The sequence below is a fragment of the Zophobas morio genome, unplaced genomic scaffold (assembly GCF_036711695.1).
Source record: "Zophobas morio isolate AGI-343-1 ecotype UQ-CSIRO unplaced genomic scaffold, CSIRO_AGI_Zmor_V1 ptg000044l, whole genome shotgun sequence".
In the NCBI taxonomy this organism is placed as follows: Eukaryota; Metazoa; Arthropoda; class Insecta; order Coleoptera; family Tenebrionidae; genus Zophobas; species Zophobas morio.
Window position 1 is genome coordinate 11,388,490 of NW_026972149.1, and position 16,561 is coordinate 11,405,050.

The 16,561-nt window shown below is 38.2% G+C and overlaps 1 protein-coding gene across 1 annotated transcript in view; it reads left to right on the plus strand.

Annotated features, from left to right (window-relative positions):
* The first annotated feature begins 908 nt into the window (after positions 1 to 908).
* LOC135141708 (metabotropic glutamate receptor 7-like) overlaps positions 909 to 16,561 on the plus strand; it is a 68,837-nt gene continuing 53,184 nt past the window's right edge. The window contains exon 1 of the mRNA XM_064073038.1: positions 909 to 1,440. Coding sequence (XP_063929108.1) covers positions 1,105 to 1,440 — 336 coding nt within the window. The 5' untranslated portion in view covers positions 909 to 1,104. The remainder of the gene's footprint in view (positions 1,441 to 16,561) is intronic.

A 16,561-nucleotide genomic window follows, 5' to 3' on the forward strand; every position in this document is an offset into this window, starting at 1 on the left:
CGAATCTCTTGTTGTTTTTGGTTAAAAGTTAAAAGAACCGTCGGTATATCTGTGAATGTTATTTTAGTGCTTTAAAAGATTTGTCGCTGGCGGAGTCTTAGGTTGCGTTTCGCTTTGCGGGGTAGAAAAGCCTCGTATCTCGTTTGTTGATACTATGCCAAGTTGTGCAATTTAATGATGTGGCGCAAATTCGGCGGCCGCCTGTTGAGAGCGCGTAAGTTTTCCATAAACAATAACACTCGAAGTGATCTTGACCTTCAGATTCGAGAAACCGGTTGTCCGAGAGCCTGAAGCCGGTTGCTAATCTTAATCGGACTCGATTCTTTAATTATACACAAATAATAATTTCATTTACATACAGAGAGATGTACAATTCACCAACTGATGAAACTCATAGTTATATATACATAGTCGATCGATGGATATCATATTTATAAGCAAATGAATGTTTTTCCGACTTGTCGTTAAAGTACATTTTTTTTCTTATGTTCGAGTGCACCTGAAGCCGGTTTTGTGTAAGACTAGCCGGTTTATCGGTGAGCGAATCTTAATCAGAGTGGAATCCGGTGATGGGTGTCCTGTTCTGCTCACGTGTGCTTATGCAGTTGCGGGTTTTGTGGGCAGCGTGAGGTCCGTCGATCGAAAGCCGCTTTCGGGGAAACGTAGGTGGAGTTTCAGGTCTTGAGGTGGTGATGAATCAATCTCTCGGCGGAAGTGGGGCTCTTAGCCGGTGACTCTCGTCGGCACCGGAGTCCGGGATGCAGAGCAGCGTCCGACGGCCGCCGGCGTCGCGGCTCTAGTTCCATCTCTATGACAACGGGCTGCTTCACGCAGGTGCCAGCCAACCCCTATATATCCAATCCTCCATAGAGGGAAATCCAGTCTAGCGCAACTTTCCTGCCGAGGAGCATCTCAATGAGCGCGAATTGCCGCCAAATCTGAGTCTGGACTCTTGCGCACTTGATGGCACACGCGTGGAGCCCAACATGAGACCATCTCCTGAGTGTTGCGCCTAACTGAACAATTAATTAAAACTTGATCGAGAATTAATATCGATCACTGGCCTAATTGGTGTTTAAATTAGTGGGTGTGCCGGGAGCACTCATGGGCCCGCTCGCGCTCCTCCTGCTGGTGGCGGCGGCCCGCGCGGACTTCGAAACCGACCGGAAACTGATCCGCATCAGAGGCGACGTCATCCTCGGCGGCATCTTCCCGATGCACGAGCAAGTCAGCGGCCGCCCAGACATGCCCTGCGGCGCCGTCAAAGAGGAAAAGGGCATGCAAAGACTCGAAGCGATGCTCTACGCCATCGACGAGATCAACAACAGCACCGAACTCCTGCCGAACGTCACCCTCGGCGCGCTCATCATAGACTCCTGCAGCAGCGACACGTACGCGCTCGAGCAGTCCATGGAGTTCGTGCGCTCCTACATGAACCAGGTAACGAAACGAAGCAGTTAAAAACTATAACAAAAAAAAAGGTCGGGGGATTGACGCACCCCAATCAACAATTCCATCGGTCGCTGGATTGCTCATTAAGAAATTATTTATTTAAATGAAGCATCCACGGCTTGCTCATTTACATAAGAATAATCTAGAGTCTAGTAGAGGATTTGCACTAGTGTTACGGGCTCTCATTCATAGATATTTGCATTGATTATCGTTACGGGTTTCTCTAAGCTCACAACTTTATTTTATTTGGCCACTTTTTTTTCTAATTCGAGTTTATCGCCTCCGTTTAGGGGCTACTTACCCGTACGAAAAAGAAACACGGACCTACAACAACAAAGGGTCACTACAATTAATTGATATCTCCTAAACCCAATTATTTGAAGTTCAATGGAAAAGCTTTGCCCTCTCGATTTTAGTATTATGTGCTTTAAGTATTAAGGTGATTGAGCATTTGAAGCACGTCTAGGACCCAAATAGCGAAATTGTTTAATTTCCCGTTATTTCTCGGTAGCCATTTTTTATTACCCTCCGTCTATAAAACTCCGCCTTCATTTGCCTATTTCTTTTATTAAATAAAAACAAAAGATCTTCCTTTCGCTGTTTCCGCGTTTCTTGTTTCCCTTTAAAAATGGCCGCTTTTATGTAATAAGGACAGTCGAGCTTTTAGAATAATTTCAAAACTTTACGGCAGGTTAGTAATGTTTTTAAGTATTTGAAAGCTTAACTTGCCACATTAGCTGCAAACTTAGAATTCAATAATTCAAAAGTTTTTTTGACTCAAACTTTGTCATAAGACGCCTTCTTCTGCAACTCCCGTGCTTCATCAGCTTTTTAACTTATTTGTAAACATCGTAAAACGGAAATCGAAAATTCAAGCAAACCCTCGGAATGGCCTCGTAGCTGGACACGAGAGAAACATTGTCTCTCACTAAATTTATCTTTTCGTATGCAAATACTCGTGTTGATCGCGTTTCAATGACGTAGCAATATGTAAATCGGATTTTTATTGCTATGAGACTGTTATAGTAACATTGTGTCGCATTTACTAACAAATAACGTAATAGAACCCCACACACACATTTCAGCTAAACCCAAAACCGCTTGTTTGTGAATTCGTTTCACTAATCATGGAGATAGCACCATTTCGGAATGAAGCAAATGCAGTATGCATCTGCAATCCTAAATCCGTGACGTCACATAATTAATTACCGAACACTGCGAGCGTTCATTTAATGACCGAAGCGATACATTTATATTACGTTGCATATTTTGTAGCAGCTTCATGTTTTGCATAAACGCCGAGGGCCCAATTGATAAGACTCTTAATTAACCTACACAGGTAAGTAGCAACCGCGTCACATTCAAGGTCATAGATCAAAACCGGTTTGACTGGTATTTCATCAACCGGTTTACGTTACTCGCATAAACATATCGCACCGAGATTTAAAATGATGTCGGCGGTGTTTCGCAGCAGAACCCCGCTAGTTTTGGTTGCCAATATATCGCCACAACGACGATTTAAGTGAAATTTATACAAGAAAAAAATAGTCGCGAACATTAAATCTTCCCGATTTAGGTAACAGTTAAAATCGAATGGGCTGGCATTTTGCCACAATTTTTTCCAAAGGGTGGTCTTTCCAACAACTTAAGCAATTCTGTCGCCGCGGTCTTGTTCTAACACTAACGTACGCTTGGCACGTAGTAAATTATTTTCACATGGAGGAGACGACATTCTTCATTCATCAAAAATCTCTAATCTTATCAGTATTATAGTCTAGACCGTTCTTGCTTATGTAGTTGAATAGCCGCGGGCACGGCGGAATATATCTGATAAGCCAATCGGAAAATTTTCAGCACATTGATCGACTTCTTTTATGATACCCAGTCTAACGCTCTGTCTCAGTAAATGCGAAATTGAGTACTTTCCGGTCGTCTGTATTAATCGATTGTGAGATGTGCAAACTATCCAGATTCCAATAAAAACAAAATTTTTTCCGCATCTGAGAGAATTTTACACGTGCTAACCTAGTTTTGTATCGTGGCGACGCGAATTTGTCTCAGGTGAATCAAAAACCGGTTTGGCGGAGAAAAAACCGTCCCGTCGCATGATTGCATTAATCGCAAACCGATTTGTCGCAAGAATAATCATCGCCGACGACGATTTTCAATTACGTTTCAGCCGTAATTGTTGTAATAACTAGAATTAATTAGTCTGTGTTTTGTGTCTAGCATGTCAGTTGTAAATAATGTCGTGGCAATATTTGCGAAATGTAATAGTTCAAAACGTTCTCAGTTCAGATTACTGATGCTGTAGACATGTTGATGGGGCAATTTCATGCTCCGTGAACAAGAAGATGATATTTTCAAATAATGTTATATTAAAAATAGTTTGGGAAATTTAAGCTTTCAATCACTGTCTAAAATACAATAAACTTTTCCGCTGCAGTTTACCTTTTGGCTTTCGATTCAATTAAAGTAAACCCACAATATAGAACGTCGTGTCGGAAAAGAGATTGTTTTGAAATGTAGTCGGATCGGAAATTTTGAAACATGTTGTGGTAATTATGCATAAACAAACACGGTGCTGTAATTGTTGAAAATTTTGTTTCGACGCGAAACTCACCTGCAAATCCATTCATCAAAGTTGAAACAATTACAAGTCAAGGTGAAAGGACTAACCCTCTAATCTGGCCTGTTTTTACCTCACGTAACAATGTTGGATTAGAACCAGGAACAAGAGAATGTTTTTGATCAAAACCGCGTTTTTTACTTTCTGTCGATCCTTTCGGCAGCAGCGCTTTTTCTTTAAGTCAACTAAGAAAAGCGTTCGATTTGGGTTTTTCAAATTTACTTTGTAAAGATTTACCTCTTTCGTCGACGTGAAGGATCCTCGTTTATTACGACGTCATTCTCATTTAGGAAAAATCGCAGCGAAAATTGCGTTTCAATTACAGTTTCAAACTTCCCTTATCGAACTTTAATTGTTTTTGAAAACTTTAACATTAATTAACGTTACATTATTTCAGATGCTCGGAATTAATTACTATTTGCTAATAAAACGGGCTTACATGCGGGCTTCGAATTCAATTATTAATCAAAACAGCCTGAGTAGGAAAGTTTCAGATTTTGGAAGATTTCTAAGTATTCTGTTTATTTCGGGAGAAGTCACAATCCGCTTATGACACAAAGAAAAGACGATTATTGACCGGGATCACTAATATTGAATTTATCATAAAACTGAAAAAATGAGAGTCTATTAAATCTAAATTAGGAAAAGAACTCACAAAAGATGATCCTTGGACAAAGGAAATCCTGAACAACAACCCCAAAATATCGGCCAGCCTTTACGCCGATATTATCGATTTTACTTTAAAAGTAGTTTGTCTCCGATATTACAAGAATCTCCCCGTTTTTGACACTGCTGTTTTAGTGCGCCATTTCTCCATCAATTCAAAACAAATGTGATGCAAAGGTGACGCCTCAAATTTACATAAACACGTTACTCAAAATCAACTTTATTTTGGATAACAAATTTATGACGAAAACTTTTAAACTCTAATATTCAGCTCCTGTCACGATTGTTCAACTTTACGCCGACAGACACAAAATATAAATTCAAAATGCCTGGTAATTTGTCCCCAACATTTGATACATACGTACATATTTTCTCTCAACTTTATCGCACTTTGGGGCCACATTCGCATTGTTGCGAGCTGTGCAGGCATTACCCACAGTAAAAACTGCAATAAAATTTGCTCCCGAACGAGGGGTAGATGAAGTGCTTTTAAACCGACCAGCAAACATTCGCATGATTTTCAAACAAAAAACCGCAAGTACAAACATTGCGACGAGCCATCAAAAACGAAAACCAGTTGCCCGTTCATGAAACCGTGAAACCGTTCCACCGTAATGCGTTTGTAACAACAACAACAACAACAACAACAATAAATCAGCAAATACACTGTCGATCGAGCACGAAAACCGGTTTGCGGAAGCGAAAAACCGGTTTAAGAAACCGTTCACACTTTGCGCATTGCAGTTTAAACCGGTTTGGGGTCATTGTAAATAAAAAAGAGCTCTGCCTTCGAATAATTGATTAAAATGCAGCGCGTAGAGGGAATGAAGCTCCGGGAAGATGTAAAAACGCAAACATGTCGTGTTAATCCGAGCTTGGCATTGAATCCAGTTCCAATTGAATTATCCGAAATTTAGTGCGACGAAAAAACGGTTTAAAGTAAGACTTGTGTGTTGTGTTTGCGAATCGACTTTTCAAATCAGATTTAACGGCCAGATTAAAACAGGAACGTGAGAAAAGTGTGCAGTGGGAGAAATGATGGAACAATAATTGTTGGCGCCTTGGGAGTATTGTCATGTGTTTCTGGTCGAACTAATTTATTTTCATATACGGCTTGAATAGATATCAAAGAAAAGCAATCAGAAAGTTAAAACGATTTTCGAAGTTGCAACGTTATATCGCCACGTGAGATTCAAGAGTGTTTTCCTATCTGTTTTTCTGTTTCGGCTGGAGATCTTAACGGCTGCTGCAATTATTTTAAATTTGTCTCCGCAGTTTGATAATTAAGATGTTCTACATCGTTTTTATCGGAGTAAAAGGGTGATTTGTTAAATTTTTCCGCTAAATCATGCTTAATTTCGAGGAAGTTTAACGAGTTCGAGAAAAACAAAACACGTTTCGAGTTTTTATTTGGAATATAATTTGTCAAAACTTAAACTATGGATCAAAATATTTTATTCACGAGGGAGCGAATGAGATACGGGTAGTGGCAATTTAATCTCTTATGTGTTTCGTAAAGCTTGGACTAGGAAGAAATTTTAGAAAATGATAATGGAACTAGGATAGACTTTCGCAACTGTCACGAAGTTTTAGAGTCCGGCGGTTGTAGATAGACAGAAGCTATTATACGCTCGGACGTTGGTTGACTTTATCATAAACGTGTGTATGGTGTTTGGTAACACAAATTAGGAAGTGTGACGCCCGATTAAAAAAAAGTTAGGTAAATTACTTATGAACACAGAACACAACGAATGGCACACGTCCAAACTAATGTTGAGTTATTAAAAATTTCTCAAAGTTTATCTATTTTACTATTCAAGTCCATTACTCTCCTTCCAACTTCTCCCGATTTTAAGCCAATTGAAAACTTTTGGCATAATAATCGAAACTACAATCTATAACTTGGGTAAACTTTCCAAAACTTCCAGGAGGCCGCCGAACGTGACAAAGAAACACATAACGTAATAAAAAATATGTCGAGGACGTGAAGGACCTCACAAATATTTATCGGAAGAGGTAAACGGCTACATATTTTCATTTTTGCTATTTATATCGCTGTGGTCGGAAAAAATAAATTCGCATTTATTTCGTGTACTTTACGAAGAGTGTCTGCGATCGATGCTCTTCCCCTACAACATGATCAACAATCCATCAGGAAATGTCCTACAGTCCCATTGGTCTCGGCCGTCCTTGATAATATGTAAAGTAGATTCCCTAAATATGGATTATCTGTTCTATACACGTACACCTACCCAGTTGGATTTTAAGTGTATATTCTCCCTATGGTGTATTATTAGTAGCTGCTATATTAATAGCAGACTTTATTTATAACACGTCTTAAAATATCTCCTCCAACGCCATTTATGTGTGTAACGTTCATTTCGCATTAATGTTCAGTAGAGCTTATTGCAAAGTTTCGACTCGTATTTTTGAATCTTCAAAGACTGGAATTTCAATATCTCGAACAACTTCGTTACATAAAATATACCAAAAACTTTAAACCCGCATGTACGTCATGAAATTCGAGAGATCAATACGTAGGTGGTAATTTGGCATACTTGTTACGTAAAATACAGTATTTCAAACCCTCTCTTATTTTGTATAATGTTTTATGAAACTTTCGCAGCTAATTTAAATTACATTTAAGGGCTGGAAGGGCGAGACCAAACAGAGTAATTAAGCTTTACCATAAAATAAAACGGAAACAAACAAAACTACACTTTTCCTACTATTCAAACATAACTGTGAACAACGAACCCACCATTCCTACTGTTTCTCTTCCAAACTGCAACCAATAAATCGACTTGAATAAATTTCGTGGCTTCGATTTCTAAATCTTTGTATCTATGAAGACATAGAGACTGGCGTACCTCGTGCATAATTGATGCGGCAGGTATTTTTCCAGCAAATACTGTGATAATTCAGGGCGCCTCCTTCCCGTCTAGAGTGAACTCTTACCGTTATTTTTGCGGTCGTTGAAAATTTATTGTAGGTATAATCGTTCCGTGCTGATGCTCTAAATTTGTTTGTCGGATAAACGTTCTGTGCGAATACTAAAATTTTCCCGCAAAATTAATTCAACTAATGCCGTGGATTCCGCGGAGTTAAGTACCACATTTATGTTCTATCAATAAATCTAAAAATAAAAACAATAAATTTATTCATGCTGCGCAGTTTTAAAGAGTCTTCATAAATATGGAAGAAGGGGGAGCTGGAGATCGGTTCAGTATTAAAGTGTTGTTATGGGCTATGAATAATTGCAGCGGTGGGATAAGAAACGTGTAATTCTTCGACTGCAACAGACGGATGGGTGCTAATTAAATTTATATCTAAGGCGATAAAAGTTTCCGACTTTTCTATACTTTTACTTAATAATCAAACTTTTAATGACGCGATGAGTTATTTTGACGTCTTTTTGAATGTTGGTGATAAAATTAGAACTTCGGGTTTATGAAAACGGCGTTAAGGACTTAGATAAAAATATTCCTACAAAGCAAATCGCTCTAATTAGAAAATTACAATTCGGCTTAATGTGAGGGAGAATTGTTATCTTCCATCTGAACTCGAAACTTAGTTTCAACCTTTGACAACTATAATTTTGTCTTTACGGGTTTCTATAGATCGGCTTATCTATTTAGCAATTTGTTTGATAAATATGGACGCAAAAGGAGGGCAAACTATTAAAAGGAAATTTCCGTGATGAAGCTATATTGAATTGGAATTTTATGGATACTCTTTGCCAAGCTAATAAAACTTCCAACTTTAAACACAAATGCAACTTTTCAATTTCCGATCAGACTAAATTAGGCAGAAATTGTGAAATTATTTACGCGGAACTTCCGTTACCTTGGCAAACTGTATCTTCACGTGTGTAACTTTTAACGACGTCATAACTTTTGTTAATAATGTTTTTCAAATTATAAAAGAAATCAACAAGCAGTTAACTTTACGTTCGCTCCTACATATCAAAAATATTGTTACGAAATAAACCGATACGCCGCCCCGGTACGATGCCTGTGGATTTTCTAGTATGTACTCATCGTCACAGGCAGTGAATGCCAGACAACGGGAGAAGTAGAGTCTAGTCAAATCCATTTACTATAAGAAATAAATTGTTGAGTTTTACCGACGCCGATTTTTAATCACCGAACAACGTTAGTTTCCAACAATTAGGTAGACATCGGACAAAAACGAACGGAAACTGTCATTTTTATATTCTGCCACACGCCAATAAAACGTGAAAATAAACGTTTGTTAAAATGACCGTGTCACAATGCTTGTCTGGTTATCGTAATAGCGGTACAAATCTGTAGAATTTATTGCAGGCGAAATGCTGCAGGGCCGCATTCTATAAACATGAAATATTAAGATCTCAGAAAAATCTTGGCGAGATGTGTAATATTATTAAACGTCGAGGGTGAATTGTAAACGTTTTAAGAGCAAATTTACGACGTAAATATTAGGCACCCTTAGGCTTAGAGGGACTAGAGATCCACGTACCCAAAACGCGAGCACGCTTAATCTAATTATGGCAAGAAAGTAATTACTTGAGCCTTTGCGGTTCACACCGTATTCAAATTTACACTTTAAGATCTCAAAAACTACCAAAAATTTCACTTGCAAATTCGCCTGTTTGGAGGAAATTTTGTATTTATTGGCAAATCAACTCGCAAGAATTAAAATTCATTGGGTAATTTGCAATTTGTGTGAAATATTGGCTATCGCTTAAATGAATTCGTTTAATAGAGGGAGGGAATGAAGCGTGTACGTGACAGGTCATATTTAAAAAGTACATTTTAAGTGACGGAGAGGTGGAATTATGACAATAAACGCCAGATTGCTCACTACACTCACTCGTGAAAGTTTTCGCGATTTAAAATTTTTATTTCGCGATGAAAACTTGGCACGTATATGACGAAGTACAATGCAAACTAGGAGATTAAGTGTATCGGGGTGGATTTTCGTGTCGTTAAACCGTTATAGAATTATCGATTTGCATGTGTGGCCAATTGTACACACATGAAATGTACCCGTAGCCATAATGTAGAAATTGCTCGTAAAACGATCATTTGGAAAAAATACAATTATGTTTTAATTCGACTGACATTTATTATCAAGTTTCATTAATGAGAGAGGCCGTATTCCAGTAGCCGTTTTATTTGATACAAATATATCGCCTCCCCCACAGCAAACCCACAAATGCGCCTTTTATTAGACAAACACAAAGTTCTTTATTACACTGTAAATCTTGGGGTTCAATTTAAAGTTTGTGGATTAGAGAACGATCAGTCTTACAGCAAAAGTCGCTCTGGCATGACGTAAAACCTAAACTCGTTTCAAAGATATGAAATCATACAAAAAGTTCATATTTTTTGAAACTCGCTGCTTCGGAAAATTCTAAATCTAGCATCTTTGAATTTAAAGCTTGAGGTATTAGTATGAGTCTAGACGCAAAAGCTTAAAGTTCGTCCGTCGATTTCCAAACTTCCAAGATTCAATTTTTAGAACTCGGTGCTTCGAAATCATTCGAAAAGTTTCGACATTTAAAATATCAGAGCTTCCGCAAGGTTCAATATTTCCGATCATGCACCTTTTAAAACATCTCTAAAAGTTCGGTTTTAACATGCAAAGTTACCAACTAAACTGTTAAATTAAATTCGATTACAAAAGATTTTTGTCCTAAAATTGCGCATTTTATTTTTTGAGGCATGTCGTCAACAGCTTGAGGGGCTTCCAAATGAACCCCCACGTCAGATTTTTTAAACTGGTGAAGTTAAGTAAACAAGGCGATAATGCGTGTACATCTTGCATCATAAAGATAAAATATTCACGTAAGACGCCTAACTCGATAAGCGCCCAAACCGTGTTAGTGAGAAACAATTTCCTAGCTGTCTTCAAAAATAAGCCCTAATAACCGCTGAAATATTCAGCGTGTTTTTCTCGAAAGCTCGGCTTCCGCATAACTGTTATTAATCACTACAAACTATCCCGATCCATAATAATTATTTTCGACCCTCGAGTGTACTTCACCCAGCTTTACGATGGTTTTCATCCGATTCCCACGTGAGCTGTGACGATTTCTCTATGAAAACGGAGCACTACCATAACTTCGCTTCCTCATGAATTTTCTGAAATTTGCTAGACGTTTCTATAGCCGCAGAGGAATCTTCCATTCTTCACACTCTTCTAAAATCAATAGTCCGATCCGACCAGATACACGACAATAAAAGGGTTTTTTCTTTTGGAAGGGGGGTATTGTGAGGGACGAATTTTGAAGAATGCGTAGTTTCGTGTTTTCTTGACGTTTCGTAAGCCGTGGAATGTGAAAACGCAGTTTTCGCGACTTTATTTTTATTTTTCGAAATGAGTTATTGGTTGCTAAGTATATCACAATCTTTTAATATCTGCTTTGTGGCTGGTTATGTTAACTGCCATAGAAAATGAACATATAGTTAAGACATAACATAATTAGTTAAACAAATCCTTTTAAGGCGAGTCTAACCAGAAGCTGACTAAATTCGCTTGGGCTAATAGGAAAGACGGGAATTTCAATTGCTGACTCCGTTCCATCTTAATATTCCTTCGTTCGGGGTTTGTAATTACATGAGATAATCCCACCTAACATGTTTACTTCACTACTGAGAAACCGATAAAAACGACTACAAAAATCAATAAAGTTTAATTAACTGCTGTTTCTCAGGTTGATGACACTGTCAACAGAACAGTTTACACGCTTACAGAAAAAGAACTCCTCCTCATTCTGATGCGTCTCCTACATCTCAATCCCTGTCTAAATCTCGTAATTAAACTGCAAAACACAAAAACATATATTTTTTCAAAATTTACACTTTTAAGCTTTCACATTGAAGCTTGGACTTCAAAACTCAAAATTTGAAACAATATAAAGGTCAAGTGTTGAAAATCTTTAATTGTCTCCCTTGACTTTCAAAGCTGGGGGCTTAGATTTTATTCGTGGCGCTTTTGTTTTTGACTGGTGAACATTTAAAACCTTAAACGCTGCAATGAAATAACGTGAAAGTTTTAGAGCTTTTGTTTTGTTTTAAGTCTGGAAGTTTCAATTCAAGTTCCAATATCGAATGCCCTAGAACCGAATGATGGTGTAATTCTGTCGGTTAGTTGGCGCCTATTTCAACAACATGTTAACATCGAAGTTCTAAATTTAAAAATTAAACTTTTTAGAATTGGAGCGGACGATATTCGTAAATGAAAAAGTTCATTCCTGAATTATAATCCAGCGGAGCGTTATTCTAACAAACAAATTCTGTCAAGTCCAAACTTGATCTATTTTTAGAAATAAAAGTTTGTGCTGACAACGTGGCTTTATTCGTTTTGCTGCGACCGATGTTTTTTCAGCACAAAACTCAATTAAACACGTTACTTAACAGAAAAGGGCATTTTAGAACGACAGAATCTCGTAAAGTGCTGCAACAATATTTAATTACGATCCGTTTTACTCTTGCAAGTAAACAGTCCATCTAATTAATTGCTTTGTGTGACAAGTGGGCAAGGAAGAAGCATGGATTCTGTGAATAGGCAGGACCAAACCTTTGAACATCTAACCACGTACATGGCGCTGACAAATGGAAATTAACGTGTTTGGAGGCACGCCGAACGAATCTAATTTCTACAAAAATTCGCTTTCCGTTGGTCGAAACTTAACGCGATTAAAAAAAATTAAATTTCCCGAACATAAGTGAAAATAAAGTAAACCGGCGTCGCTTAGCGCGACGCGTCAATCAAACTTCTGCCCCGCCCACTGAGAGTTCAAGTCGGAAGAGTAGGTGCGAGGGCCGGTGCAGCGTTTTCCAATCGGAGAGCTGTTTATGGGAGGGGCGGGGCTTGCCCGTAAAGAAGGCGTGATGTCACTTCATCGCATTGTAAATTTGTTGGATTTTTCTGGTCAAAGTTTCTGTATACAGGTGCGTAAAAGTAGCTTGAACGTGCCAAGCTCCTTCGATCACATTGTTTTAAGCTGTCGTAAGAGGATTTGTCGTAATTGTAAAGTTCATCTTTCGCGTTTGTTTAAAACAAGTTTTTTAATTAAAACTGTGGGCGAGACCGCTCAGCATCGATTGAGAAAAATGTAAAATTATGATGGAGTTCTAAAGTTTAAACAATGTGTTTTTGCGTCTGTCCTTTCCGTGATATTATTCGTCGGTATATTGAAAGGTCCCGTATTAAAGCAATTTCGTGTAGGCATAAAGGCTGCCAGGGTATAATTATCGAGATGAAACTTTTAGGAATTTTGACGTGTGTGAGCTGGGGTGCGTTTAGGAAAATGTATGAGTTCGTGGCTTTTTAGCGTGTTTTATGGTCCATAAAAAAGGAGTAAGAGCCTTTAATCACTTTTCTGAGCAACGACAAGATAACCAAAGGAGGTCTTAGGTAGTTTTCATTTATATGGTAATTTTTACGATTTATTTGTGGTGTTAAAAGAGGAATTTTTGGTTAGGTGGACGACCCTCGGACACGTTCAAAATAACAGACCCGTTGACTCTTCAATAAAATCATAACTTCGTATCGTTCGGAAAATATTGTTTGAATATTACAGATATCTCACATAAAATACTTCGGCTTCTATGTTGACCTTTCACGTTTGGATGCTTTGTCAAAACGCAACTTCGTCTCGCTCGATTTCGGCCGGCGATATTCTCACCAATTTTTTCGTTATGTGTTGATCGGAATCAATTAGTTGAAACTCGAAAACTAGCAATTCCTTGAATGAAACGAAACACAATATTAAGGACTTCGACATACCACTTGAGCGATCGAAGAGATTTACACTTGTAAAGTTCTGACGTCGAAAATCTGGTTGTTTGTTTCAGCTGACTCATCGAAAAACCTTTCATCTCGGATATAAGTTGCTGCCAACCTTTCAGCTCGAATTATTTTTAAAAACTGTTGTGTTCGTACATGTGAAATTAAAACCGACTGGGTTTCATCTGCGTATGGAGCGGCGCTCGCGATCCGCTTTTCTAGAGCCTGATTTAAAAACATGAAAATTTTGCCAAGCCACTGGTAATGCGGTTTATTGCCTTGTGGACCTCATGCAGTTCTTATCGATTTATGAACGCCGAAACTTTCGGCCTAGAATAAACTCCCTCGCAGCCTCGATTTTCCTTGCAAAAATATTTATGGCCGAGTATATTTTTTCTACCGCGGGAGAAACATAACAAAAATGACGGAACTTTATTGCTACAATCGATTTAGTTTTAGGACGAAAACTCAACAAGAATAAAATTAAACTAACTTTTTCACGGCGCTTTTAAAGTGCCGTACTTGAGGGAGGACATGAGACGCAACTTTATAAAAAACTTTCTCATTCGGTTAGCTCAAATTCTTTCCACTAGTTTGTTTTCGACCGATTAGACTCTAGATTTGGCGCTATTTTTCTCCCTTGACCCCGCAACGCTCCACACAAGGCCCACACGCCTAATCAGATTACGAGAGTAGAAAGTACGGCACATTAGTGCCGTACTTTCTACTCGCGACATACAAATGCTTTCAACGAAGTTGAAAAATAAGCCCCGCCTTGTGTCCAGCCATCTGTTTTAATTGGCTAACACAAGACAACCTCACATTGTAATCGTTTATGCGCAAAGTACGCATTTCAGGTGAAACGACCAATCGAACGAGTGCAAAGTGCAAGATCTTGTCGGTGTACTTTCAGTTCTAGTCGAACTCACGATACGTGTGTAAAACGCAAAGCTTGGATAAAATTGTCACTTTATGTTAAGTTTTCTCCATTTGAGGCTAAACTTTCCGACTCGCCTTATTTCTCAGCTTGTTTTATTATCTCATCATACGCCGGTGCACATGTTTAATATCCCAGTTGTCCCGGGAGGTATCCAGAGCTTTGTTTGTACAAGTATCAAATATTCATTCCGGGCTGGAAATTTGGAAAGAAAAATGATTGTTGGACTTATTAGATATTTTGTCGAATTGTTGGAGGTAGGTCTAATTTATGGCAGCGACCTTTATTAATGTCGCTTCCAGAACAATAAACCCTTAAAAATGGCTCCGATTCATTGCTGCTAGCAAGCTACTTTCAGGCTGCGTCATTTAGTTATTGGTGGAGTTGTATGGTGGAATCGTACTGACGCAAATATCAATTGCTGTGATATATGATCTCACTTTCTTATTATCCTTCGCCGTGATTATTTATAGCGGCAGTGCATCAGAGGTTATTGTATTGTCTATTCTTCTCCGGAAACAAAGCAAACAAAAACCCAACTTGTACTACATCGGATACAAAAACCAGCTCACTTAATCGGCTTAACATTGACAGTGATGCTGATTGAAATGTACACCCTTCCTTGCGTTTTATCTGCGATAATTAAGAGAAGAAGGTTAGGAAGGCAGTGACCGGAACACGAGGTTGCCACTCCGAGATAAAACTATCGAACTCGCACCATCGAAACAATTCACGTGGGATTAATTAATTAACAATATTTTTATTAAATGCGACAAACTGCATATTTGTATTCGAATACGTGTCAAACCCCACTTATCTCACCTATCGCAAAAATATACCATCGACGCTCGTTAACACGACTTTGAAATAAAATACCCTCTAAACTTAACCGTATCTTTGAAATAAAATATCTCCTCATCGAGAAAACCTCTCCTTTGTGTTGACCTGGGGCTCGTATTTGTAAGTGTTTCTAAAGACGCTTAAATCAAGATTTTTATGCGAGTCTCTGTGGACGTCGCCCACTCACAACCCCACCTCTCGCTCGACTTTTTTGCTATTTTAATCCCCACGTTCATTATTACAAATGTAAATTACGGAAGTGAGAATTTTTAATTTCGCGCTCGAAATAAAGTTATTTCGGTCGTAGGTGTATTTCACGTGCACTATCCACAAAGAATCAACAAAATATTACGCGAGAACACCCAAATAACGAGAATATTGCAGCGTGAAGAATTAACTGAGGCGGTAGAGATAATGAGAACGTTGCCAGCGAGGAGACAAATCGGTGTGAGATTTATGGTGCCGAATAGGAAAAATTTTAAATTAATGGCTAACACTAGAAATAAAGTTGAAATTAGAAATGAACTTTTACGGAAGCTTTACGTTAATTGACAGCGAATGCAAGTGACGTCAATTTAGCGATGGCGTCACACGGATACGTGTTCGACTCAGCCAACAGTGCATAGCCTAACCGATTTTTTAAATATTTCAATTAGATACAATACTAGATTTGGCGCTGTTTTTCTTCCGGAATCAGTGCGAGTAGAAAGTACGGCACTAACGTACCGTACTTTCTACTCGCGACATAGAATTTTTTTCAATTTCTTTTAATTGGCTTCTGTGACATAAATTTTTGGGAGTTTTTACATTAATCTATTCCAGGATTAAAAGTAGACCTTTGACTTTTTGAACAGCCAATCTTAAATTATTAAATTCGGAAGTTCCGCTATGAATCTGAAAACTGACTTTTGGAAGTTCGAAACTTAAACTTTTTAATCTCGTAGTTGAAAAATGTGTCTAGATACTTTAGACACTGAAACGATCGAAAGTTTTTCCTATCAGATCTCAAAAGTCTGTCTATCTGAATGTCCAGTTTTGTATAAATGTAAAGATTTTGGTTTTCTTGAAGCCTATTTGTTTGTGTATCTAGTTGGTTTAATTTTTAAATTCGAAAGTTTATGTGTTTTGTCTCGGAGGATAGATTTGAGTGTTTTAACATTTTAAATCTCGACCCTCGCTCCTCTTGTTATATTACCATCGAGAATAATAATAACGCGCAGAGACAAAACGCAAAAGGAAAGCGTGTTTTTATTACTGGT